Below are 26,763 nucleotides of genomic sequence, written 5' to 3'. Positions count from 1 at the left end.
CTGCATTTCATTCCTACGGATTCTTTCCTGGGGGGACGGGGGGAGGGTCCCTCGAAATTCTCGGTGCATGAAACTCCACAAGAAACTGAACTAAAACCAGATGGTAGAGGCCGGAGTTACATATCTCACTGTGCAGCAGAGAACAGGGGTATTTGAGACAGTGCGGCAAAATTTTATGGGCTGTTGTATGGCGTGAACTGGGACTGGTGGTTCTCGATTTTAACAGTTGCCATGAACTAAAATTGTTGCTAGAAGGTGAAAGTAGTTTACTCCGACAAGAAACTAAATAGTGATTGCCAGTCATCAATTCCTTATCTCAATTTATTCATATCATGATCTTTTGCCATCTGCATAATTTTCATCCAAAAGGTTTTCGACACACACTATTCCAGCTGTTCAGGTCGCTACTGAGCAGAAAGCGAGGAACTGGCAGACGTTGGGTCTGTGATGACTCCCCAGAAGATAGGCGCCAGCGTCACCTCGTGCCTGATGAAGAAGAGGAACGGTCTGTTGACGAGGAAGACGACCGAGTCTCCAGAGTAGTCGATGGCGGAGACAGTGGCGGCGGCCGCCTCAGTCCCCGTCTCAGTGACTTCCAGCCACGACTGGTGGATGATGTCGTCGATGCGGAATCTCGGATCGTCGGATGCCCCGGTCACGTCCAGCACGAGTTCGCTGGGCGGCCGTGGGCTGCCAGTATTCGATGTTTCTGTTGTGGTTGCCGGACTGCTTTGTCTCGTCGTGGGCTTGAAGTTCGGATCCGGTGCAGTACTGCCCGGTTTAGATACAGTCGTTTTGTTTTGTGTTCGGGTCCACTTAAGCGACAAATCACCCGGTTTTTTGCCGTTGCTGGGAACCGAGGCAGAGTTAATGTAGGGCTTGTAGAAGTCAGTCAGCGCTGCAGCGGTTTCAGCAGAACTCTGATTGTTGTTCGCTTTAAAGTATTGTCGCTCCGTTTCAGATAACCTGGCCAACCTGTACTCGTCATAACTGGTATTGTCCAGCGCCGAAATTCTTAAAACATCTGTGCCATTTCCGTGCGAAGCCGTCTGTGTAACTATGTTTGATTTATTAACGTGTTCACTATCAACAATCCGCTCACACTCTAGATGAGAACTATTACAGGAATTGTTTTGTTCCTTTCCTCGCAGCGCTACCACGTTTTCCAATGTCTTCTCATACTCGTTGTCCTCATTCGGCACCTTCCGTTTCTGCAGCCTCGCAAGAGGTCCACGAAGACTGAACACCGTCGATAGACTCATTCTCGGCATGACAAGATTGACAACGTGGAGAGTTACTGATTCGATCACGCGGTGAAGTTCCTGTAATGAAAGGTCAGACATGAACTGACCGATGTCCTTGTGCTTGTCATGTGGCAGGACGAGGTACATAGCAGCCTGCTGGTGTCGATAGGGCAGCGCAACGAGGCTGAAAGTACTGCTGTTGGCGTACATAGCCTCAATGGTGTTGCGCATCAGAGTGACGGGAACAGTGCTGGTGGAGTTGAGGTGGAAAGGCGCCTCTATGCTGACATCCGGGTCGAACGGCTGTTCCCAGCGGCCGTTGAAGTAGATACAGTTGGCCAGGACGGCGGCCGTCGTCGGCGGAAGAGGGTGGGACAGAATGCTGTCTATGTGGCCGCGAGTGTGCTCAGACACCCACGCGTTCACGCGCCTCTGCGCACCCACTGGGTCTCTCCTGCAAGCACAAGAATGGAAATGCGATTTCATAACCAAGGACTTTCGTATAACAAGCAGAATCTACACTACTGGCCATTAAAATTACTACACCAAGAAGAAATGCAGATGAGAAACGGGTATTCATTATACAAATATATTACACTAGAACTGACATGTGACTACATTTTCACGTAATTTGGGTGCATAGATCTTCAGAAATCATTACCCAGAACAACCACCTCTGGCCGTAATAACGGTTATCATACGACTGGGCATTGAGTCAAACAGAGCTTGGATGGCGTGTACAGGTACAGCTGCCCATGCAGCTTCAACACGATACCACAGTTCATCAAGAGGTTCGTCGTTGAGTACACCATCGTAGGCGCTCCTGTCTGTGACGCAGCGTCAAGGGTAACCGCAGCGATGGTCTCCGAGCTGATAGTCCATGCTGCTGCAAACGTCGTCGAACTGTTCGTGCAGATGGTTGTTGTCTCGCAAACGTCCCCATATGTTGACCCAGGGATCGAGACGTGGCTACACGATCCGTTACAGCCATTCGGATAAGATGCCTGTCATCTCGACTGCTAGTGATACGAGGCCGTTGGGATCCAGCATGGCGTTCCGTATTACCCTCCTGAACCCACCGATTCCATATTCTGCTAATAGTCATTGGATCTCGACCAACGCGAGCAGCAATGTCGCGATACGATAAATCGCAATCACGATACGTTACAATCCGTCCTTTACCAAAGTCGGAAACGTGATGGTACGCATTTCTACTCCTTACACGAGTCATCACAACAACGTTTCACCAGGCAACGCCGGTCAACTACTGTTTGTGTATGAGAAATCGGTTAGAAGGTTTCCTCATGTCAGCGCGTTGTAGGTGTCGCCACCGGCGCCAACCTTCTGTGAATGCTCTGAAAAGCTAATCATTTGCATATCACAGCACCTTCTTCTTGTCGGTTAAATTTCGTGTCTGTAGCAAGTGATCTTCGTGGTGTAGCAATTTTAATGGCCAGTAGTGTAGAATGGGATTTTCTTTTAGTATAACTCTTCTGGTTATTTTTTATTTCATTTATGTATGCTTCTCAGTTACAGCCTATTATCTAGAAAGTTGAAATGGCCCACAAAACTAACATTTTTGTCTACAATAAAAAATATATATGATAATTACTACTACCTGGTATTTACATATACAACGAGGGGAAAAATTCCTCATATTCCAGCAATACTACAAACACTGCAAAGAAGAACTCCTAATACTAAGATAAAGGAACAGAAAAACGATAAAGAACTACGTTCTACCACTATAAAAGATACTAACAACCGTAAATGGAAACCACAATTTTGTGCAAGTCCTACTGAATTAGTTTATTTTAAAAACCGGTTTCAACTTAGAAGGCCGTCATCAAGTTTAACTAACATAGTCAGAAAGATACAATACTCGTGAACACCACTGAAAAAAACGTTGGCGGTCAAATGTGAGGCACGGAAACAGAGTAAATGTCTGTTTGACAGTGTAGTGGTAATACAGTTAAAAAGTTAAAAGTTAAACAGTAAATAAATGTAAAGGGAACGAGCAAGGAAGTACATTAACACTAACCTCGAAAAAGCCTACATAAGAACTTAAAATAAATTAACAATTCTAATAAAATAAAATGAAATTGATTCTTTACAAGAGTACTGAAGAACAGCTTGAAAAGGTATTGCATACGAAAAGCGATACCGAAACAGAGCAAAAAAATTGAAATAACGATTTTTACAATGGCATATTTACACCGTGCGTCCGCAGTCTCTTCGCAGCGGGGAGTGTCGCGTGTCTCGCCTTGCAAGGCTCGTAAGGATGGCAGCGCATTCAAGTCTCTCCCCTTCACGTGTTCCGTGGACCTGTAGTGGTAGTAATAATGTGTGTGCGTTGCTGCTGTTAGTTGTGTTACTGTCTAGTTCTTGCATAAGCTGAGTGTAGTGAGAATGCTTACTATTACAGAGAGAGCGAGTTTAGTGGAAGATGTTTTCCGTGCAAAGGAAACTTTACGGAGCATGTGACGCTGCATTTTCCTGCTTCGAGTTGTCACCATCGTGACACCGTGTGCGATTTAATTCGCGAAGTCCAGACAACAGGTTCTGTTCATGATGCACCACGGACTGGTAGGACCACAGTTTTAACAAAATGGAAGCTTGACGACATTTCAGACATCCTATTGCGGTGGCCAGCAAAATCAGAGAGGAGATCATTGCAAGAGGCTATAAGGCTCGTACGACAGCACTTACTGCCATAACTAATGAACTGGAGATGTACCAGTATAAAATTACTACTGTGCAATAATTGCAATGTATGGCCCACGAGAAACGAATAGCGTATTGAAAATTGAGACTAGTTTCAGCGATTTCTTAACCGACATGGAGTTGGTGTTTCAGATCGAACCTTTTTCACTGATGCAGCTTGGTTTCACCTGTCTGTCAACATTAATTCCCTAAATTCACGAATTTGGTCATCAGAAAATCCACATATCTTAAGAGAAACGGGTAGCTCTGTGACAGCCCACATAGCCGCAGAAACAATTGTGGCAGTTGAAATTGTAGAAAACAAGTCTCATTATTGAAATCAGTGGCATTTCTGAAGGGTTTAGTAAAAAACGGTAAAGTTTTCTTACCCATTATGGTTTTTTTTAATATAATATACAGATGCTCCGAATATTGTATTTAATGTGTTATGATTTTGTTTTTTCTCCTATCAGTGAACTTATAAGTAAGTGTCTAACAGTTTAAACTAATTGCCTTGCTTAAAGGATTTTGTGTTGAATGCAAGTGTTGTCATATTTTTTCTCATTTTTTTCCAATAACAGATTCGTAAGTAAGTGTGTTAAAGTACTGTTTTATTACCTTGCTTAGTGCAGTTGATTTTTTCACATTTTTCTTTTTTGTTTTATTGGGGATGGGCGTATAACTATTTCAATTTTGAGGAAATTATGAAAATTAATCTTACAAATTTGGAAAAATTTGTGAAAATTTTTTTCTGTATATAGATAAAACAAACTCATGAACCATGGAAAATCTGTAACAAAGTTACAGTTATGTGTAATAAAGGAACACAAATTCAGCTCATCGTTGTGACAGATGAATTTAACGGTACTTTCTCTGTCTTAGACTTCATGTCACAATGTTGTCCTGAGCTGGGGTAAACTTCGTAACAAATAATATTCCATATTACGAATACCTCATTGCACATAAAAACATTACATCTGTCAAAATTAAAAGATAAAGTTATAAAATTCCAAGTACCAGTATGTGGAAATTAAACGTCGCAGGACATACTCGTATAAGTTACGTTACAAGAAGCGCTGAAAGTGTCACAAAGTTGCCCATATTTACGGTATTTAGTGTTTACACTCAAAGGGTCTTTATTCCATAAACATTGTTCAGAATTTCCCACGAATATTTAAGTCAAAACTGGACTAGGAGCAAAATCCACAGCTTAGCCAGCTAATAATCTATAGTGAGTCACTTAAACAATTGTCCAACTACTAGTACTACTGTTGGTATCAATGCTTCTGTGACTAAAGTCAGCCCTCGTCTATGCTTATTCATTCATTAGGAAACATCAAAACTACAGCAGGTTGTTTCTGTTGCCAGATCCGGCATGTAACCACCCTAGTCAACAGCCATCGTCTGCTGGATTCTTTGGGCGTAGGACAGCACGTCAGCAGCGTCTCCAGTGTCACATTGGATTCAACGAGTCACCGTAGCTTCTTAGAATCTACAATTCCGCATCATTGCACCAACGTGATGAGCAGTCTTCAAGACAGTTTCATTCCGCGGTCGCCAACGTAGTTGCCTCTGCTGCATATATACGGAATGTTGTCTTGCAGGAATGGCAGCATGCTCACGTGTGGCTGAATGCCTGAATGTAGCGTAGCGGTCTCGCGGTTCCAGACTGCAGCGCCAGAACCGCGCGGCCACTTCGACCGGCTTCTAAGTAGGTCGTTAACAAATGCTTATCTGATGTTTACAACATAAACATAAAAAATTCTCCTAGACTTTTTAATGGATGCGTTAACTACAGTGACCATCGAGGCTACGATGACGTCTTAATCGCTAATCCCTGTCTCTATACAGACAACTTCGATGAGGTCAGGCCTGTTTATATCTGTTGTTGTTGTTGTTGTGGTCTTCAGTCCTGAGACTGGTTTGATGCAGCCCTCCATGCTACTCTATCCTGTGCAAGCTTCATCATCTCCCAGAACGTACTGCAGCCTACATCCTTCTGAATCTGCTTAGTGTACTCATCTCTTGGGCTCCCTCTACGATTTTTACCCTCCACGCTGCCCTCCAATACTAAATTGGTGATCCTTCGATGCGTCAGAACATGTCCTACCAACCGATCCCTTCTTCTAGTCAAGTTGTGCCACAAGCTCCTCTTCTCTCCAATTCTATTCAATACCTCCTCATTAGTTATGTGATCTACCCATCTAAACTTCAGCATTCTTCTGTAGCACCACATGTCAAAAGATTCTATTCTCTTTTTGTCTAAACTATTTATCGTCCACGTTTCACTTCCATACATGGCTACGCTCCATAAAAATACTTTCAGAAACGACTTCCTGACATTTAAATCTATACTCGATATTAACAAATTTTTCTTCTTTAGAAACGCTTTACTTGCCATTGCCAGTCTGCATTTTATATCCTCCCTACTTCGACCATCATCAGTTATTTTGCTCCCCAAACAGCAAAACTCCTTTACTACTTTAAGTGTCTCATTCCCTAATCTAATTCCTTCAGCATCACCCGACTTAATTTGACTACATTCCATTATCCTCGTTGTACTTCTGTTGAAGTTCATCTTATACCATTCTTTCAAGGCACTGTCCATTCCGTTCAACTGCTCTTCCAAGTCCTTGGCCGTCACTGACAGAATTACAATGTCATGCGCGAACCTCAAAGTTTTTATTTCTTCTCCATGGATTTTAATACCTACTCCGAACTTTTTTTTGTTTCCTTTATTGCTCGCCCAATATATAAATTGAATAACATCGGGGATAGGCTACAACCTTGTCTCACTCCCTTCCCGACCACTGCTTCCCTTTCATACCCCTCGACTCTAATAACTGCCATCTGCTTTCTGCACAAATTTTAAATAGCCTTTCGCTCCCTGTATTTTACCCGTGCCGCCTTCAGAATTTGAAAGATAGTATTCCAATCAACATTTTCAAAAGCTTTCTCTAAGTCTACAAATGCTAGAAACGTAGGTTTGCCTTTCCTTAATCGAGCTTCTAAGATAAGTCGTAGGGTCAGTATTGCCTCACGTGTTCCAATATTTCTACGGAATCCAAACTGATCTTCCCCGAAGTCGGCTTCTACTAGTTTTTCCATTCGTCTGTAAAGAATTCGCGTTAGTATTTTGCAGCCAGGACTTATTAAACTGATATTTCGGTAATTTTCACATCTGTCAACACCTGCTTTCTTTGGGATTAGAATTATTATATTCTTCTTGAAGTCTGAGGGTATTTCGCCTTCTCATAAATCTTGCTCACCAGATGATAGGGTTTTGTCAGGACTGGCTCTCCCAAGGCTGTCAGTAGTTCTAATGGAATGTTGTCTACTCCGAGGGCCTTGTTTCGACTCAGGTACTTCAGTGGTCTGTCAAACTCTTCACGCAGTATCACATCTCCCATTTCATCTTCATCTACATCCTCTTCCATTTCCATAATATTGTCCTCAAGTACGTCGCCCTTCTATAGACCCTCTATATACTACTTCCGCCTTTCTGCTTCCAGTTCTTTGCTTAGAACTGGGCTTCCACCAAAGTTCTTGATATTCATGCAAGTGGTTCTCCTTTCTCCAAAGGTCTCTTTAATTTTCCTGTAGGCAGTATCTATCTTACCCCTAGTAAGATAAGCCTCTACATCCTTACATTTGTCCTCCAGCCATCCTTGCTTGGCCATTTTGCATTTCCTGTCGATCTCATTTTTGAGACGTTTGTATTCCTTTTTGCCTGCTTCATTTACTGTATTTTTATATTTTCTCCTTTCGTCAATTAAATACAATATTTCTTCTGTTACCCAAGGGTTTGTACTAGCCCTCGTCTTTTTACCTATTTGATCCTCTGCTGCCTTCACTATTTCATCCCTCATTCTTCTTCTACTGTATTTCTTTCCCCCATTCCTGTCAATTGTTCCCTTATGCTCTCCCTGAAACTCTGTACAACCTCTGGTTCTTTCAGTTTATCCAGGTCCCATCCCCTTAGATTCCCACCTTTTTGCAGTTTCTTCAATTTTAATCTACAGTTCATAACCAATAGAATGTGGTCAGAGTCCACATCTGCTCCGGGAAATGTCTTACAATTTAAAACCTGGTTTCTAAATCTCTGTCTTACCATTATATAATCTATCTGATACCTTTTAGTATCTCCAGGATTCTTCCATGTATACAACCTTCTTTCATGATTCTTGAACCAAGTGTTAGCTATGGTTAAGTTATGCTCTGTCGAAAATTCTACCAGGCGGCTTCTTCTTTCATTTCTTAGCCGCAATCCATATTCACCGACTATGTTTCCTGTTGTGAACTGGCAGGAGCCAATTCACGGAGTTTGGAGGAAGCCGAAAGGCATGCGTTTAAGCTCACGCAGGCTGGCGTGAGGTCTGGAAAATGACAAGGAATTGTAGTAGCCAAAAAGAGTTCATAGCTTCTGGAATACTTAACTTTAATCCACAATTGGTGAACATCTCTCTTGACTGTACATGCTTCACAATCACAATATTAACTGGTAATGGCGCCTTGCTAGGTCGTAGCAAATGACGTAGCTGAAGGCTATGCTAACTATCGTCTCGGCAAATGAGGGCGTAATTTGTCAGTGTAGCATCGCTAGCAAAGTCGGCTGTACAACTGGGCGAGTGCTAGGAAGTGTCTCTAGACCTGCCGTGTGGCGGCGCTCGGTCTGCAATCACTGACAGTGGCGACACGCGGGTCCGTCGTATACTAGCGGACCGCGGCCGATTTAAAGGCTACCACCTAGCAAGTGTTGTGTCTGGCGGTGACACCACATTTCCTTCTCTCCCTTTTCCTACTCTCGAATTCCAGTCACCCATGACTATAAAATTTTCGTCTGCCTTCACTACCTGAATAATTTCTTTTATTTCATTGTACATTTCATCAATTTCTTCGTCTTCTGCAGAGCTAGTTGGCATATAAACTTTTACTACTGTGGCAGGCGTGGGCTTCGTGTCTATCTGGGCCACAATAATGCGTTCACTATGCTGTTTGTAGTAGCTTACCCGTACTCCTATTTTTTTATTCATTATTAAACCTACTCCTGCATTACCCCTATTTGATTTTGTATTTATAACCCTGTATTCACCTGACCAAAAGTCTTGTTCCTCCTGCCAAAGAACGTCACTAATTCCCACTATATCTAACTTTAACCTATCCATTTCCCCTTTTAAATTTTCTAACCTACCAGCCCGATTAAGGGATCTGACATTCCACGCTCCGATCCGTAGAACGCCAGTTTTCTTTCTCCTGATAACGACGTCCTCTTGAGTAGTCCCCGCCCGGAGATCCGAATGGGGGACTATTTTACCTCCGGAATATTTTACCCAAGAGGACGCCATCATTTAATCATACAGTAAAGCTGCATGCCCTCGGGAAAAATTACGGCTGCAGTTTCCCCTTGCTTTCAGCCGTTCGCAGTACTAAGGCAGCAAGGCCATTTTGGTTAGTGTTACAAGGCCAGATCAGTCAATCATCCAGACTGTTGCCCCTGCAACTACTGAAAATGCTGCTGCCCCTCTTCAGGAACCACACGTTTGTCTGGCCTCTCAACAGATACCCCTCCGTTGTGGTTGCACCTACGATACGGCTATCTGTATCGGTGAAGCACGCAAGCCTCCCCACCAACGGCAAGGTCCATGGTTCACAGGGGGCTTTAAAATATTCCAACTACGTTTGGGTAGTCGAATTAGTTACTCAAGACGGTTGTCGGAGAAAGACTTTCTGTCTGTACCGCCTACAATGAATCCATATACATCTCAGACTATATTCGGCAGACTAAAGTCGCTTCCAGCTGATACCGCATAATTGGGTTAATTCGGCGTTACTGAGCTGAGACTTTCTTTGAATCATTTTACAACAATCGCAGTGAAAATGGTTGCCAGTAAAGACATCCTATGATTAATTTGAGCTTTCCTAGGGTGGTTACTCTCGTCCAGATAACTTTGCAATCGGACTCAGTTTTACCGACTGCCATGCACATGCCCCCTCTTATGTTGTCCAACCAGTCCTTTAGCTATACGTCTGAAGCGTTTTAAAAATTTCGGAGTTGTCTGCTTCGGACTGCATCCAGCTCTCTGTTTCGTGTATAATCTGAGCGCTACAGCTCTCTCGGAGGGCGATAAATTGCGAGACTTCGTCACGAATTCTTTGGCAATTTATTGTTAAAATATTGACATTCGAGGCGTGTTTTCTTTGTACGCTGCTCTCGGCATATTAACTAGTGATCTTTCATCAGATGACTTCAAACTAACGTCTAGACTAAAAAGAAGCGACACTACGTATCTTCACTCACCTAACGCAACACCAGACATCTACAGGAAATCAAGTGTTAATGTTTCTTGTTCTTCTAAACTAACCGAAATAAAATCAACCTTTTTACATATAACAATGCGTATCCCGAATCAAACCTATAAATGTTACTAACTAGTGGTACACAGTGAATTTCTCCTGTAGGTACTTATCAAAGCAGCCATCCAGGAACATTTGTGAGTGAAATTCAGTGTTTGGTATAGAGAAATAATGACTGTGAAAATTGGCACCTTACGCAAGTGCGTAATAGTTGGAAATATTTCACAGTCACATAAACGTATCGTAAAATTAATGAATAAGGATATCATTATCAGTTAACCATAATATCTTCTGTCGTTCGCTATACCTGAAGAACAACAAAAGTCACTTTAATATAAATCTAAGAGAACATTTTAGGTGCGCACATTCGCAATGAGTGAGTAGTTATATTATATTAAATAATGTTATAAAGCTTCTGCGTTTCGCTTTCGGAAACGAAAGGCAGGACCGTCTTTTCCGTTCGCGACGAAAGTCGCAATAGCGACAACCATATCCGCTGCTCCGAAAAAATATCCCTACTGTCTTTCTTACAAGGAAATCTGACACACCAAATCATTATTCCTGTCAGTGTGGACAAAACGACATACATAATGTTTCAGGTCCTCGCCGACAAATGGTGTGATACGAAAGGTCGCACACAGAGGAGAATTTCTTGTTATCGAACATTTAATTTTTTATCGTTTGTGAATTATATGCATGAGACGTCTGTACAGTTCTGCCAATGAATAACAACTGTTCCACAGAAATTACATTGTACTGGAGATACGTTCAAAAATGGCTCTGAGCAATATGGGACTTAACTTCTAAGGTCATCAGTCCCCTAGAACTTAGAACTACTTAAACCTAACTAACCTAAGGACATCACACACATCCATGCCCGAGGCAGGATTCGAACCTGCGACCGTAGCGGCCGCGCGTACTGGAGATACGTTCGAATAAGTTTACCAAAGACGTCAAATAGTATGTCGGGAGTCTCTTTACTCGCATGAACGAGCACAGAACTCTGCCGACGTGTCCGGTGTCTACATCAAGTCGTGAAACACATCACTGATTCGGACAGTCCCTCAAAAAAATGGTTCAAATGGCTCTAAGCACTATGGGACTTAACATATGTGGTCCCCTAGACTTATAACTACTTAAACCTAACTAACCTAAGAACATCACACACATCCATGCCCGCGGCAGGATTCGAACCTGCGACCGTAGCAGCAGCGCGGTTCCGGACTGAAGTGCCCAGAACCGCTCGGCCACAGCGGACGGCAACAATCCCTCACCCGTGGCGGATAATGGAATAACGTGTTTCAAAGTCTTAGTATGTCCTCGAAAGAAATCCTTGTTAAATTCGCCAATGTGCCACATAACAGGTAACCTTCGGCCTATGTACACATTCCGTTAATCTTATTTGCGACAACTCATTACGATGTACAATATCTGTGAATTTACAAATACATATTTTCTAAGTAAAAATATGAATAGACGTTGACCATTTACTTAAAAGGATTTTACTTAATTTACAATAAAATTGGATAAATTTAAACCAACTACAATCAAATATTATTATTTATTCATATACCTCTTTATGAACTAAAAGTTGCCAATAAAAGTGATTTTAAGTTCTTCTTAAAACTGTCCTCTTGTCTTCCAGCGTCTTTAATTCATAATGCTGGTGATCAACTACCCCAAAGTTTAGAGCTTGCCGCATTCACAGCGAAACTACTAAGGCTGTGTCATGCTGAAAGCCGAGGTTGTTGTGAACGACGAGTGGCACTACTTCCAGCCGTTGCCTACGTGTGGTACACACATAGTGATAGAAAGACACTCTAATTAACAGTGGGGGCTGAAGTACTGATTTTACAAAATGACTACCAATTCGTCCAGCCCACATGTTCATGAGAAACCTTCGTTGTTGAGACAGAACAGCAATCTCAGGAGGGTGCTGATTGTCCGAGATTTCCGACTGTTAAAAAAATAACTGTCATGTGTAAAATCGATTAATTCTGTGCTTAATTTGTGTGTGTGTGTGTGTGTGTGTGTGTGTGTGTAGTATCTTTAAAATAGTCATGAAGAACTAATGCACAAATTTTAAACCAAGAGCGGAATCAGATCGTACTAGTACCTTAATCTTCTGAAGGAAGTACACATGGAGTTTCTTCTCCTGCAATAACTTCCAAAGTGTTACGTGACCTACTATTTAACGGCATCCTCAAAATGCAGTGTTGTCACGTCACGCCATCTACAGACAACATGGCGAAGAATAAGACTCCGTAGATACGATGAGCGTGTCTTCCATTATCCCTCCCTGCACTGTAACACGGAATCTCGTAAGTGAGCTTCGATAATTGATGACAATGCCACAATAAGAACGTCACATAAACAACAAAATCTGCTGATACACACTCAAGGCTTAGAAACAGAACAATAACCAAGAGTCGTTTTTATGTACTGACTTCACCCTTCCACGTAAGTCATAAACTACAGTTCAGACATGGAAATCTCGACTATTTCCTGTACAGTGACAAATTTTATCTGTGTGTATCAAGAACACTCCTTCATAAAAACTAAAGTTATATTTGTATATAAAGATATGAAAAAAGCTTAGAATTAAAATAACTTTCAGAGTGGATATATAAATGTTATACAGAACTACCATAAAGTACCTTTTCTTTCGCCATTCTGAATAATAAAAAAAATTATACAGTTGGTAGTATGTAGTACTGAAACAAACTACTTATGTATAGGCCCAAACTGACAACATATTGCGTCGCCTATAGCCCTTGGTGACATTTATAGGTAGTTATGACAACAGTACCTTCAGCATACCGTCGTTTAAAATATTGTGGAGCTACTAGTAAGTTCACTTCCAATAAAACTTCCAAAACTATACTTATTTTAACGTTGTTCTGTTTCATTACACAATGCCTTTCAGCCTGATACCAACTGGTTAACGAATTCTATTCCTGTGGGTAGCATGTGAATTAAATGCAGTTGCAGATCATTAAATTTTAATCTGATTCCTATACATTTGTCTATAGAACTGAGTCATTACGCTCCCAGATACTCTTCCAATTGGTGTTTCTATGTCACTCCATGAACACCCTGACGGAACGTTACTACAGTACATATGTGGTTCTATGATGGTGATACAAACTTCAACTGGTGATGGCGAAATAAAAATGTATCAATCTGAGGTAAGGACCCTGGTCCGGAAACGACCAAGTCGAAAGTTACATGCGGAAATCGTGATGACAAAATTTTCAAATGTGTGTGAATTCCTATGGGACCAAACTGCTGAGGTCGTCGGTCCCTAGAGTTACACACTACTTAAACTAACTTAAACAAAGAACAACACACACACACACACACACACACACACACACACACACACACACACACACACCCATGCCCAAGGGAGGACTCGAACCTCCGGCGGGAGCGGCCGCACAGTCCGTGACATGGCGCCTGAAACTGCGCGGGCACTCCGCGCGGCTCGTGATGACACTTGTGACAGTTGATCACTTCTACTGCAAGCTCTTTGTTATCCATAATCTTGGGGGGCGGGGGGTGCAGTATGGACCAAAACAAAATAAAATGTTCAGTAAACATAGGCCTTAAAGTGCATACTTTAAGAGTTATGAGTATTTGCTCATCTTCGCTCCTGTGAAACACATCTCCTCCACTGAACAATTACTCATAACTCTTCAGGTATGCATTTTACAACCCTTGTTTACTGGGTAATTTTTCCTTGTTTTCGTCCATACTACCTCCTCCTACAATATGGAAAACAAAGAGTTTGCAGTAGAAGCGTCACACTGTCAGAGGTATCAGAACGATTTTGTCTCACAACTTCCAACTCGGTCATTTCTGGACCAGGATCCCTTACCTCAAGGTGATACAGATGTCTCTCCATCAACGCTGAAGTCTTTAACCTCGTCACGGAATCAACCTGTATCCACCAAGCCGGCCGCGGTGGTCTCGCGGTTCTGGCGCTGCAGTCCGGAACCGCGGGACTGCTATGGTCGCAGGTTCGAATCCTGCCTCGGGCATGGGTGTGTGTGATGTCCTTAGGTTAGTTAGGTTTAAGTAGTTCTAAGTTCTAGGGGACTTATGACCTAAGATGTTGAGTCCCATTGTGCTCAGAGCCATTTGAACCATTTTTTTTTTTTTTGTATCCACCAATATTTCCGTGTTTGTGGAATACGTTGATTAAAATTTCATCTTTATGCGAGCTTATTTTCAGTACAGTAGACAGTCATCCATACAGATGAAGAGTGGTGTGTCTACATGACGGTTATTTGTTGTGTCTAATATTACTGTAACTTTTCAAGAGGAAATCACGTCACAGCGTGCCCACATAACGTGACCGCATAGTTTGTTCCCCTCTTTCGGACTTTCACACAGGTCGATTCACTGGTATGAGGGTCATGCGAGTACCATACCGACATCACACACATCGTTGGCTGTAGTGAAATGACGGCAGGACGAGTGATGACGAGATGAAAGCACGACAACATTGTGGCAATAAGAGTAGGTACGCGTCCTCTTACAGAGACAACACGAAGATAAGATCGTAGCATTGTTCGACTGGCTCTGACGAATAGACAGACAACAACCCATGAAATCTTGGCAGACGTTAGAGGAACAGCATTACGACGAACCGATTGGAACAGACTGCTGAAAGCTGTGCTGATATCTCGAGTCACCATTCGTCAGGTACCCGCGACGCCATACTACAGACAACGGAGACTTGGACGGCGCAGAGAAAAGCCAACTGGCACAGTAAGTGCCGTTCTGTGGTGTTCAACAATGAGTCTTGCTTCTGTCTGTGACAGTCATTTCAACAGCAAGGATTTTGTACATCTACTGGTGAAAGCTTACAGGAAATAGCGAATTGTAAGGCCTGTAACTCACCAACTCCTCCATATTGTTGTAGGGAACGATTGAGTATGAAAACAGGACTGATTAGGCAGTTGCTGAAGGGACGCTGAATGTCGTCAGTATGGGGAGAGAATGTTAAATCTGATGCCACACCCTTCGTGATCAGGATATCAAATGGAAAATTCCATCAGAATAATGCAAGACATTGCAATATAGTTCACACTGAAAATCCCATGGGGAATATACAGATCCCTGATATTGTCACTCATAGATCACGTCTTGACGAGGCGGGAAAAAGCATTTTTACTTCCATTCGACAACGACTACGAGATAGTATTGGAAGGTATGGAATTCACACTTCATACTGATGTTGATGACGGACATCAGTTCCTAATGGAATGAAATTTCAATCATTTAATACCCGTTATGTGATGAACATCTCCACAAAGTTTGGTAAATATCTGACTGGTGCTTCAAGATGCAACATTTACCATTTCCGTCAGTAATAAGTTACGGCCATAGCACTGCACGAATAATACAGTATAACCTCGTTGCTACGAATCCGAAAGGATCGAAAGAGCAAGAGGTCGTGTTACAAAAGATTCGTTTATGTGAAAAATACAGATTTTAATACGTATACACGTGCAGTATTACAAACTGGTTCAAATGGCTCTGAGCACTATGGTACTTAACATCTGAGGTTATCAGTACCCTAGAACTTATAACTACTTAAACCTAACTAACCTAAGGACATCACACACATCCATGCACGAGGCAGGATTCGAACCTGCAACCGTAGAGGTCGCGCGGTTCCAGACTGAAGCGCCTAGAACCTCTCGGCCACAGCGGACGGCGCAGTATTACAGCAATGCGTAATACACTACAGCATCAATAGCTTTACATTACTGAGACTAATGACACTACAAAAGGACTGTAAAAGTGTAAGTACCCAAAAATTACAATATTTTCCTCCAAAAAATTCAAGCGTGATTCGCTGACGTTTACAGGAGCGAAAATATCTTGTAATATCATAACCAACTGTAACTACAGCGTCCGTAAACCCAGCAATAACGTCGGATATTGACACAAATCGTGCTGAACTGTTTAAAGCTGTAAACATCTCCATACGTCTGGGTGGAATGGTATCTGTATTCTCATCCTCCGCAATTTCTTGCGATGACCCTTCGTGCACTTCGGTCACAGCTTTTGGCACATCAGATTCTACTGAAGCACATACGGGAACACCATCGTCTGCACTAATTAACTCCTCAAAACTAATCTCAGGATTCCCAACGTCTTGCAGAACTGTCCATTCATCAGGTGAAGTGGCATCGTCTAACTCGTGGACATCTTTAGTGTTCCCAGAATGAGATTTTCGCTCTACAGTGGAGTGTGCGCTGATATGAAACTTCCTGGCATATTAACACCGTGTGCCGGACCGACACTCGAACTCGGGACCTTTGCCTTTAGCAAGCACGATTCATACCCATCCTCACAGCGTTGTGCTTGGATAGCCCAGTTGGTAGAGCACTTGCCCGCGAAAGGCAAAGGTCCCGAGTTCTAGTATCGGTCGCGCATAAAGTTTTAATCTGCCAGGAAGTTAAATATCAGCGCACACTCCGCTACAGAGTGAACATCTCATTCTGGAAACATCGCCCAGGATGTGGCTAAGCCATGTCTCCCCAATATCCTTTCATCCAGGAGTGCTATTTCTGCAAGGTTCGCAGAAGAGCTTCTGTGAAGTTGGGAAGCTAGGAGACGACGTACTGGCAGAACTGAAGCAGTGAGGACGGGTCGTGGGTCGTGCTTGGATAGCTCAGTTGATAGAAGATTTGCCCGCAAAAGGCAGCGGTCCCGAGTTCGAGTCTCGGTCCAGCACACAATTTTAATCTGCCAGGAAGTCCTTTTATCACCAGCGTTGTTATGTCCCCATTCTGTGTTGAAGCACTTCTCTGTGTGAAGTGGCGGCGCGGAGTTCCAGGCTGCTGCGATGGCTTTCATTGCGTCAAGCAGATTCCAGTTTGGAGTTGCAGTGTTATTTTTTTTTTCGACAGCACGAATTGTAGCGCTTACAAGTCGCTTGCGATAAAATCTCCTCATGAGAGAAATGATGCCCTGGTCCTAGGGCTAAAGGCAGCTTTTCGCGTTTGGTGGAAAAGACAGATTGCCCGCATCTCGTGGTCGTGCGGTAGCGTTCTCGCTTCCCACGCCCGGGTTCCCGGGTTCGATTCCCGGCGGGGTCAGGGATTTTTTCTGCCTCGTGATGGCTGGGTGTTGTGTGATGTCCTTAGGTTAGTTAGGTTTAAGTAGTTCTAAGTTCTAGGGGACTGATGACCATAGATGTTAAGTCCCATAGTGCTCCGAGCCATTTGAACCAGCCATTTTGAAAAGACAGATTCTTGATGCTGCTTAGGTTCAGATCCTGTACGTTATGGGCGGTACATCTGTTCAGTGTACGAAGAACATGTCTATTTTGAGCAGCTATTCGCTTGTTTAAACAAAGAAACCACTAACGAAATTATGTCCCGTCAATCCAAACTTTCTTATGGTGAGAGTAGGTGCAAGGTAAAGTGTCCATATTTGTAGTTTCCAAACAGTGTGGTTTCTTGGACTTACCTATAATCCAGGGACGAAACTTCTCACTGTCGTCCACCTTACATCCAAGCGCAACAGCTAAACGTTGTTTGCTGCGTGCTCCACCGTGACACTTGTCACCTTTTATCCCCAGGGTGCGATTTGGAGAAAGTTTGCAGAAGAGTCCAGTTTCGTCCATACTGGACACATCACACGAGACATACTTTTCCCTCACTTGGTCGAATTCCTGCAACCACCTGTTTGGACTTTCTTCATCAACTTCATTTGCTTCACCATAGATTTTTACAGATGAAACTGACTGCCCCTTTTGAACCGATACAGCCAACCAACAGAACAACTGAAGTCTTCGATGCCTATATTTTTGGATGTCTCATTTGCTTTTTGACTGAATCGTAAGGTCACTTAAAGGTATGTTAGATTCACGCATATGATTAAACCATTCCAGTAGTGACGTCTCGATATCTTCACATTTAGCGCTACGAAGTCGTTTAGATTTGTTTCCGGAACCTGATGCGGCAGCATTATTTATTTTTTTCCATTTTTAATTATCGGAGATAAAGTAGATTTTGGAATTGCAAACTGCTCTGCAATTGCTGTTTTATTTGTACCACAGTCCACTTCAACTAGAATCATTTGTACATTTGTAGCTGTCTGTTTCCTCTCTACCATTTTTCGCGTGCTACCGTTTGTAGATTTCTGTTTGTTATTCTAACTCGATTTGACAACGACTAAAAGAACACCTGGCATCGACTGCATTTCTAAATGTAAATGCACATGTTACTGAACACATTTAAATGTACCGTACACGCTTATTGTTGAAGTTATTATCGCGTCTGGCATTCTGTAATACGTTAGAAACGAGTCAACAGTGGGAATTTAGCTCTGTAGTTACATTTCTTACATTCATTTTGAAAAAAATTAACACTTACAAGTACTATAAAATCAGAAGTTTTGTTGCAATGAAATTGAATTACGCTAGGGACTGAAAAAGAGTTTGTAATTCGCCTTAACCGATATTCGTCTTAACCGATAAAACTTGCCATAAGAAGTAATGCATTCCTGCCGGCGCCAATATTTTTTTCGCTTTAACCGCGGGGTCGTCTTAAGCGTGTTCACGCTAATGAGGCTATACTGTTGTAACACTAAAGTAAATATAAATCTATTGTTAACATATTTCGCCTCTTATGCGTGCCCTAAGTTTCTCTTAAACGTTGATCGATATTTGCACGACTTCCGCATCTTCCTACATTCTAACACAGCTATTATCTGTGATGTTATCATCGTGGTTATACCATTTGTCGACATTTTAAGTAATATATTTTCGTCTTCATTGAGCTTCGCAACTACCTGTTCTAGGCAGTTTCTAGTGAAGTTATATGATATTGTTTGACAGGATATCTTTTCATACTCTTCACTTTCGAGGGCGTGTTGAAAACTTATACCTCCGAATTAAGTATAGTGAAATAAAAGAAACTTTTTTTAACATTACATATCTATTTTTATGTCTACATATTTACTTCTCAACATAGTCGCCCTGGCGACGAACACATTTCTCACAATGAGACACCAGTTTGTTTGACTTTGTTGACGAAGCTAGAACCTCACCTCTGCTTGCACCACTTCATCATTATCAAAGTGAAGTCCTATGAGGTGTTGTTTAAGTTTTGGAAACAGATGAAAATTTGCGGGGACCAAGTCGGGACTGTTTGGAGAATGGTGAAGGACAGTGAACCCAAGGCGTCAGATTGTTTCAGAATTCACAGTGCTCGGGTGTGGTCTGGTATTGTCAAACAAAAGGACAGGGTGCTCATGCTAGGACGGACTCTTCGCTTTTGAAACTCGATTACAACACACTGTTTCTTACGCTCCGACATAGTTACGTTACACACTGCCACGTTACATGCTGTAAGTCGGACCTCTCTAGTGCCAGAGGGCTGCAAATACCAATTAATCAAGAAAAATATGTAGAACGTTCATAACTTTTTATTTAAAAAGCCTAAAGAGCTTTCACACAAAAATACGGAGGCATTACTTTGCAGCACGCCCTCCAACAAAACTGCAACTTTCCCTGTCGGTTGAAGGATAATTACTCTTCCTATGATTAGACTATGGTCTCGAAACACATTTAATAGCGAGCCAAGGTTTTCTCTAAAATTTTCTGTTACATCTGGGAGTGAGTCTAATTGTATAAAGAGGAACCAAATTACTACTTATTTGCAAACTCTTGGAAATGAGTGGCTATTACGGACATTAAGTCAATTTTAAGCCACTTTCAAATTTATTCAAGAAGCCAGACACTCGCCCCATACCTAGCGTTGCCCCCTGATCAATTAATTACCCCCTTCTTTCTTGAAAATGCCCACATCAAACCCACACTTCCTACTACCTCTCATCCATTGAGAAATTGGTGAGAAAAACAGCTCAATCTGTGCTGACTAATTGGTGTGGAAGGACATAGCATGTTTTCTATATTTTGGGATGTCATACTGTTAGAAAATGTAATGAGGTGGTGTAAGCGGAAGTGAGGTTGTGGCTCCATCAAAAAAACTCAAATAAACTGGAGTCTCGTTGTGATAAATGTGTTCATCAGCAAAGTGACTACGATTAGAAATAAATATGTAAACACAGAGAATAAACATGTTTTCTTGTGTATGTGCTCACACTGACATGTGGTGACTGACTGGCCTAGACCATATTACCGTCACCCGAGGGCACTGGGATATGCCACCTCCCTTCCCCAACTAGAAATTGGCGAGAACATAACATTCTTTTGTCGGTGTTTCAGGTGGATGGCAACATTTAAGTCTCCAAAGTGCTCGCCATCCTTCCCACATAGTGACACTGGCTAGACTGGCTGTAGTAACTCTCTAGTGGTAGACTAGTAGTGAAACTATCCTCTTTACAGTCATGGGACACCTGCACACTTAAGTGCTGCTGACCACTTGAAACACCAATAAAGAGCGAAGCATATCTGGTTTCTCTCACAAAGGCCACCAAGCCTATTTCCCAGAACGAAACGTGTGGTTGCCTCTGGCCTATATTAACCTGTAGGGTGTGGAGCAAAGACATTCCATCCTTCCAGGTAGAACTGGTGGACACCTGGGGTACGAAAATGTTTCTGACCACCTGAAACACCGACCAAAGCCAAAGAATGGTGCGTTCTTGCCAGTTTCTAGGTGGGGAGGGAGGTTGTTTTTCCCAGCGCCCTCTGGTGGCGGTAATGTGATCTAGGCCAGTTCGCCTCCATACGTCAAAGTGAGCATATGCACTAGAAAGAGACATTCCCCAAAAGGATAACACTCCAAAATACAGAAAAACCACCCAATGTCCTTCCACACCAATTGCTCAGCACAGATTGTGCGTTTTAACCGTCAATTTTCCAGTGAGAAGGGGGTGGGGCGAGGGATGGAACTGGGGGAGAGGAGGGTTGGCGATTTCCCAGAGGAAGAGGGGGAGGGACCCCCGATGGGCTGGGGAATTCCCAGAGGGGGAGAGGGTAATTAATTTATCAGTGGGCTGGGGCAGAGGTGGGGGGAGGGTGAACCATCTTGAATAAATTAAAAGTGGCGTAGAGTCGTTTTTATTGCCCCACTAGTGTTGTCAAAAAATCTCGCTTGCAGCTTCAATTTTTGAGTTATGCTATTTGTCTTACTTGTTTAGTGCAATGAATATACTACTTCCAGCCCACATTGCTTGTTGTAGTATTAACTTTTAGCTAGCTTTTTGTACGCGTTATTACGTGAGCTGCACTGGTTTTTATCAGTGCTTCAGTGTCGGACACTTCTGCTACTGACGTGTAGTGAATCCCTGATTCGTTTAAGGGGAACCTACAACCTACATTTCTGAACCCTATAAACGTCGAAGTCCTTGGTTATGGCACTGCACACGACTCAGAGCTAGGGTGCCACAATCTATTGGATTTCCTCGGAGCTCAGAGGCATGGATCGCTACTCTCATAGTGAGTCACATTGTGCCGCTGGTTGAGGCTGTTTCCTCAGTGGCGGCAGGCATTTTCCTGGTCCTTGTTGCAATTTCCGTTAGAGGCACCATTTTTCATCGTACGTTTAACTCCGACAGTTAACAAACCTCTATCCTTTTCTGCTTGCTTCCTCCTGACCAGTACACGGCTGGATTCCTAACAGATGACATGTGTTGCACTGCTTCAGTTTCAGTGGGAGAGAGCCCCTGAAACTTGCTGCTTAGTGGGAGTGTAGTCTGTGTAATGCCTTGAGGTCTCCCTAGTCCCCGCCTCCTTTCTACAGGGCCGAGAACCTATAGATAAATCGCCACTCGCAGTCAAGTCAAGGAGTACTTATTGGAGAGGAGACTGTATCCACTGAGGGGATAGTACTTGACGTTGTTATTTGTCTCTCGGTATTCACCCAACACACAGACTGGCAGTAGCTTGCAATCGTTTGACAGGAGTCAGGGCAAGTTCCAGCTTCTATCGAATAGCAACTAACTCATCCCGTTCCCGAATAAATCATTTACAATAGGGCTGAAGTATTACTGGTACTTTGTTTTTCTGAATAGTAAAGTAATAATTTAAATCTAACTTTGCCGATTCTCTTCCAATCAAATTATCTATTACGACATAAGAACTACAAGTTCGTTTAAGAACCGAAGCCCAAGTGTGAGGTTATTGTTACAATGAGAGTAAAACGATAAAGTTTACTAAGTCCATGAAGCTACCCAATACTTATTATCACGAAATTCAATTTTGTTTAGGTTTTGTTCACTAACAAACTTGCTTAACACAATATAATACTGTCGAAGGGGTAAATTAACTGGACAGCTATGACAGGACACAATATGCAGAGAACACAACATGACGTCACAACAGTCGAATTTGTAGCAGCTATGCTTACGCCGCCATCATTAATTTTCATACACATAGTTGGGACAATCTTATTGTTTGTAAAACAACTCATTTGTCTTTCGGGAGAAGATTTCGTTTCCATGTAGTTCCAGGATTTACAGCGTGCGCGTTGGCATGTTCTTCTTACTGGAAATACCTTTCCGACTTCTTGGTTTTTAATGGTATATTTCAGTATTTTTTATTTTCGTATTCTTATCAGGCAGAATACATTTTTCGTTGTACATAATTCAAATTATTTGTGCTCGAGTCATTGTCCGAAGCTAGAGAAGAAGAAAGACAAAAATATAAATTAGAAAACGAAGACAGTAACAGGCGACCTAAAACAATAACACATGTTATAATACAATTTCTTCCGAAAGAGAAGATAGGTAATTCGTTGCCCTCAAGTAAATTCTTTTCGTAATTGACAGGAGGACATGACAAATTCATGCTTCCTGTCAATTTAAAAATATCTGCCAAACTAGGACTTCAACCCAGTAACTTGCCTTTCAAAGCACTGCTCATTCTGCAGATAGAAAATTGTTGCTCATTATTCAAACATTTCTTCAGATAGAATTAAATACTGATATAAAATCTAACTACGTTTCCGTAAACCAACTGCAACGAGATGTTTCTTTGAGTATGTTACACAATAAATAATTACCTTGCAATATACGTGCGTTACGTAGATCTTCTTCTGATCAACTCCGCGTCACACTGCTAACATTATAACAAAATAGGGTAATACAAGAAAAACGTCCTTATAAACAGAAGCGTGTCTGTACGTAGCATGCATCAAATGATTCTGCAGGATCCGGGAACTGAGAGGGAAACAATAATAGGCAGAAGAATATAACCGATAACAAATTTAGTATGTAATTTACAGTACGAACGTTCATAAGCGATTTTCATGCGATATTCAATCACATTATCGACTCGTTTGTATGCCTTCCTCCACAATCCTACCCTCAAGGACTGAAATAACGTGACGAAAATTATACCTGGAATGAGAATTACGTTACGTAACTGTCTTATCGCAGTTACGCGAACTCAGTCTGCAATCGAACGAGTTGTCACAGTGTTTAAAACCCCGAGCTTCTATTCATGTGTAACGATGTTTAAATGCCTGACAATTTACTCTCTTTTACACTTCCTATGGTATGACAAACCACCCAAGGCGAATGCCTATTTCATTCAGCTATTAGGCTACGGTTGATGTACTTCCACACGACTGTCCAAGTAACCTGGCGCTTCGTCTCTAACGGCCTCGACGTCAGTGAAAAGATAAACTCGAAACTTCTTTACGTACGTCTGGGAGGGAAGTTAACAACTCTGAAACTGTCAGGATCAACGAATTTTTGTACATTCCGATCTACAGGGAGTCCAGTGCACTAAAGAGTATCAGTAAATGAGAATTTTGAATCTTGCTAGGCGTCAACAATATAGTGAAGCGTGAGAATTAGTAGTGTGCACATCTCATGTAGCACAACCTGTAGATCTGTAACAATCGATGGTACGATTCTCTTAGATGAAGAATTTTTATATAAATGGATGGTTTTATTGTAGCTTAACGTTATTCGATTGGGTTTATTTCAATCGACATATTTGGTGAAATCATTTATTTAAAATCTTATGACTGTTCTTTAAACCACTCAAAAGCGATCTTCGACCTTTGACTTTATGGACTTGTAATCGTGCAAAGTCGCCTTTCCTACGCTGCATGAAGTCAACTGTTGTTGTTGTTGTTGTGGTCTTCAGTCCTGAGACTGGTTTGATGCAGCTCTCCATGCTACTCTATCCTGTGCAAGCTTCTTCATCTCCCAGTACCTACTGCAACCTACATCCTTCTGAATCTGCTTAGTGTATTCATCTCTTGGTCTCCCCCTATGATTTTTACCCTCCATGCTGCCCTCCAATACTAAATTGGTGATCCCTTGATGCCTCAGAACATGTCCTACCAGTCCGCAGCTCGTAGTCGTGCGGTAGCGTTCTCGCTTCCCACGCCCGGGTTCCCGGGTTCGATTCCCGGCGGGGTCAGGGATTTTTTCTGCCTCGTGATGACTGGGTGTTGTGTGCTGTCCTTAGGTTAGTTAGGTTTAAGTAGTTCTAAGTTCTAGGGGACTGATGACCATAGATGTTAAGTCCCATAGTGCTCAGAGCCATTTGAACCATTTTTGAACATGTCCTACCAACCGATCCCTTCTTCTGGTCAAGTTGTGCCACAAACGTCTCTTCTGAGATGACTGTGAACATCTCGATTAAACAGAATAAGCTGTATTTGAAATTTCTCTGGAGTAGCATAGTAGTGCTAGAAAGAGCTAGACAGTTACAGATGCAAGTCTCGTACCGTAAATACGGATGCTCTCCAAGATCGCCTGTGGGCTTGTACCGTCAACAAGAAATGTCGCGACATTAATCTTGTCGGCACGTCATTTGATGTGGTCCTCGTTTGATGTTTATGTTATTTGTTGATATATCACCCGCGTGTTAGCACTGATGATGCTGCTCCTAACTTGGCGGACATCATCACAGGCCACATGAGATCGATCAATGCGCCCTTATTGTGAGAAATGGAAACTCTCTGCATAGTTTGAACTGTATAGATCGAGGGACGTTGACAGCAGATCTACATACATACTTCACAAGGCATTGTACAGGTCATACTGCATAGTACTTCGTATAAAGAAACTTCCTACTGCAATAGAATATGTAGCTAAGAAAAAATACTGACTATCTGCCTCGATATGAAACTTAATCTCGCTTATCTCATTTTATGTACCAGAGATGTTCGATGGTGCTATCAGAATTGCCACATAAGTCTTCGCCCAATTTCTTTAAATATACCATACCATATTTCAAGAGATTACCGATGACTGATTTCAGTGTCTGTTTATTCAGTAAGACAAAAAGTGATTATTCTAAATAAATAAGTCACAAAACACATACCAAACATCTTATCAAACACAAGAACGACTTCTGGAAGCCGCACAGGATTAGCCGAGCGGTCTCAGGCGCTGCAGTCATGGACTGTGCGGCTAGTCCCGGCAGAAGTTCGAGTCCTCCCTCGGGCATGGGTGTGTGTGTTTGTCCTTAGGATAATTTAGGTTAAGTAGTGTGTAAGCTTAGGGACTCATGACCTTAGCATTTAAGTCCCATAAGATTTCTCACACATTTGAACATTTTTTTGACTTCTGGAAATGAATGTTCTATTTAACTTCTCTATTCAATCATTTTGGCGTATCAAACAATAAACAGGCACAGCGTCCCTTCAGCAGTTAGTCAACGACGCTCTTGTCAACAGTTTCTCTCAGAAGTAATGGAATAGTGAATAGCTGTGAACAGTTTTGCACCACTTGCATATCTATGAACGTGAGTGGGCTTAGATTCTGGCGTATCAGGGTATGAAATAGTAAGTCTTCTTTATTTAAAATATTTTTGGAGCAAATCCAAAGCAGTAACAGAAACATAAATGCTCTATTCGAAAACGCTCATACACTGATATGTCAAACATTTAATAACCACAGAAATCCACAAATCTGAAGTCAGCCTGCAGCACTGCAGGCGTGTGACGGGGTTAGGAAAGTATACAAGAAGGCCAGAGGAGAATGGAGAATCATTCTAGCGATGATAGTGGCCGCATACGGAGACCTCCGCTGACGTAACGACTTTGACAGAGGTCACACTGTTATGATCCAGCGCCTAAAAACGGGCGTCTCGGTCTCGGAACCAACGATGCTGTTCGGCTGTTATCTACGTCTACAGATATACTCCGCAAGCCGAGAGTACATTGTACTACCACTAGTCATTTCCGTTCCTGGTCTACTCGCAAATAGAGTGAGGGAAAAAACGAGTGTTTATATGCCTCCGTACGACAACTAGTTGGTTCTCGGGTTCGATTCCCGGCGGGGTCAGGGATTTTCTCTACCTCGTGATGGCTGGGTGTTGTGTGCTGTCCTTAGGTTAGTTAGGTTTAAGTAGTTCTAAGTTCTAGGGGACTGATGACCATAGATGTTAAGTCCCATAGTGCTCAGAGCCATTTGAACCATTCGACAACTAATTTCTCTTATCTATGTTCGTGGTCATTACGCAAAATGCACGAGGATTGGAACTTTAATAGTGGCATCTATTTATTTA

The 26,763-nt window shown here is 42.3% G+C and overlaps 1 protein-coding gene across 1 annotated transcript in view; it reads right to left on the bottom strand.

Moving 5' to 3' along the window:
* Nucleotides 1–307: 307 nt before the first annotated feature.
* The window catches only part of LOC126184645 (leukocyte elastase inhibitor-like), a 187,941-nt gene continuing 161,485 nt past the window's right edge, over nt 308–26,763 (bottom strand). The window contains exon 4 of the mRNA XM_049927122.1: nt 308–1,698. Within this exon, the coding sequence (XP_049783079.1) occupies nt 405–1,698 (1,294 nt within the window). The 3' untranslated portion in view covers nt 308–404. The remainder of the gene's footprint in view (nt 1,699–26,763) is intronic.

The sequence above is a fragment of the Schistocerca cancellata genome, chromosome 4, assembly GCF_023864275.1.
Source record: "Schistocerca cancellata isolate TAMUIC-IGC-003103 chromosome 4, iqSchCanc2.1, whole genome shotgun sequence".
Taxonomy (NCBI): Eukaryota; Metazoa; Arthropoda; class Insecta; order Orthoptera; family Acrididae; genus Schistocerca; species Schistocerca cancellata.
The sequence above is the reverse complement of the archived record's forward strand: the minus strand, read 5'-3'. Positions and strand labels throughout refer to the sequence as shown.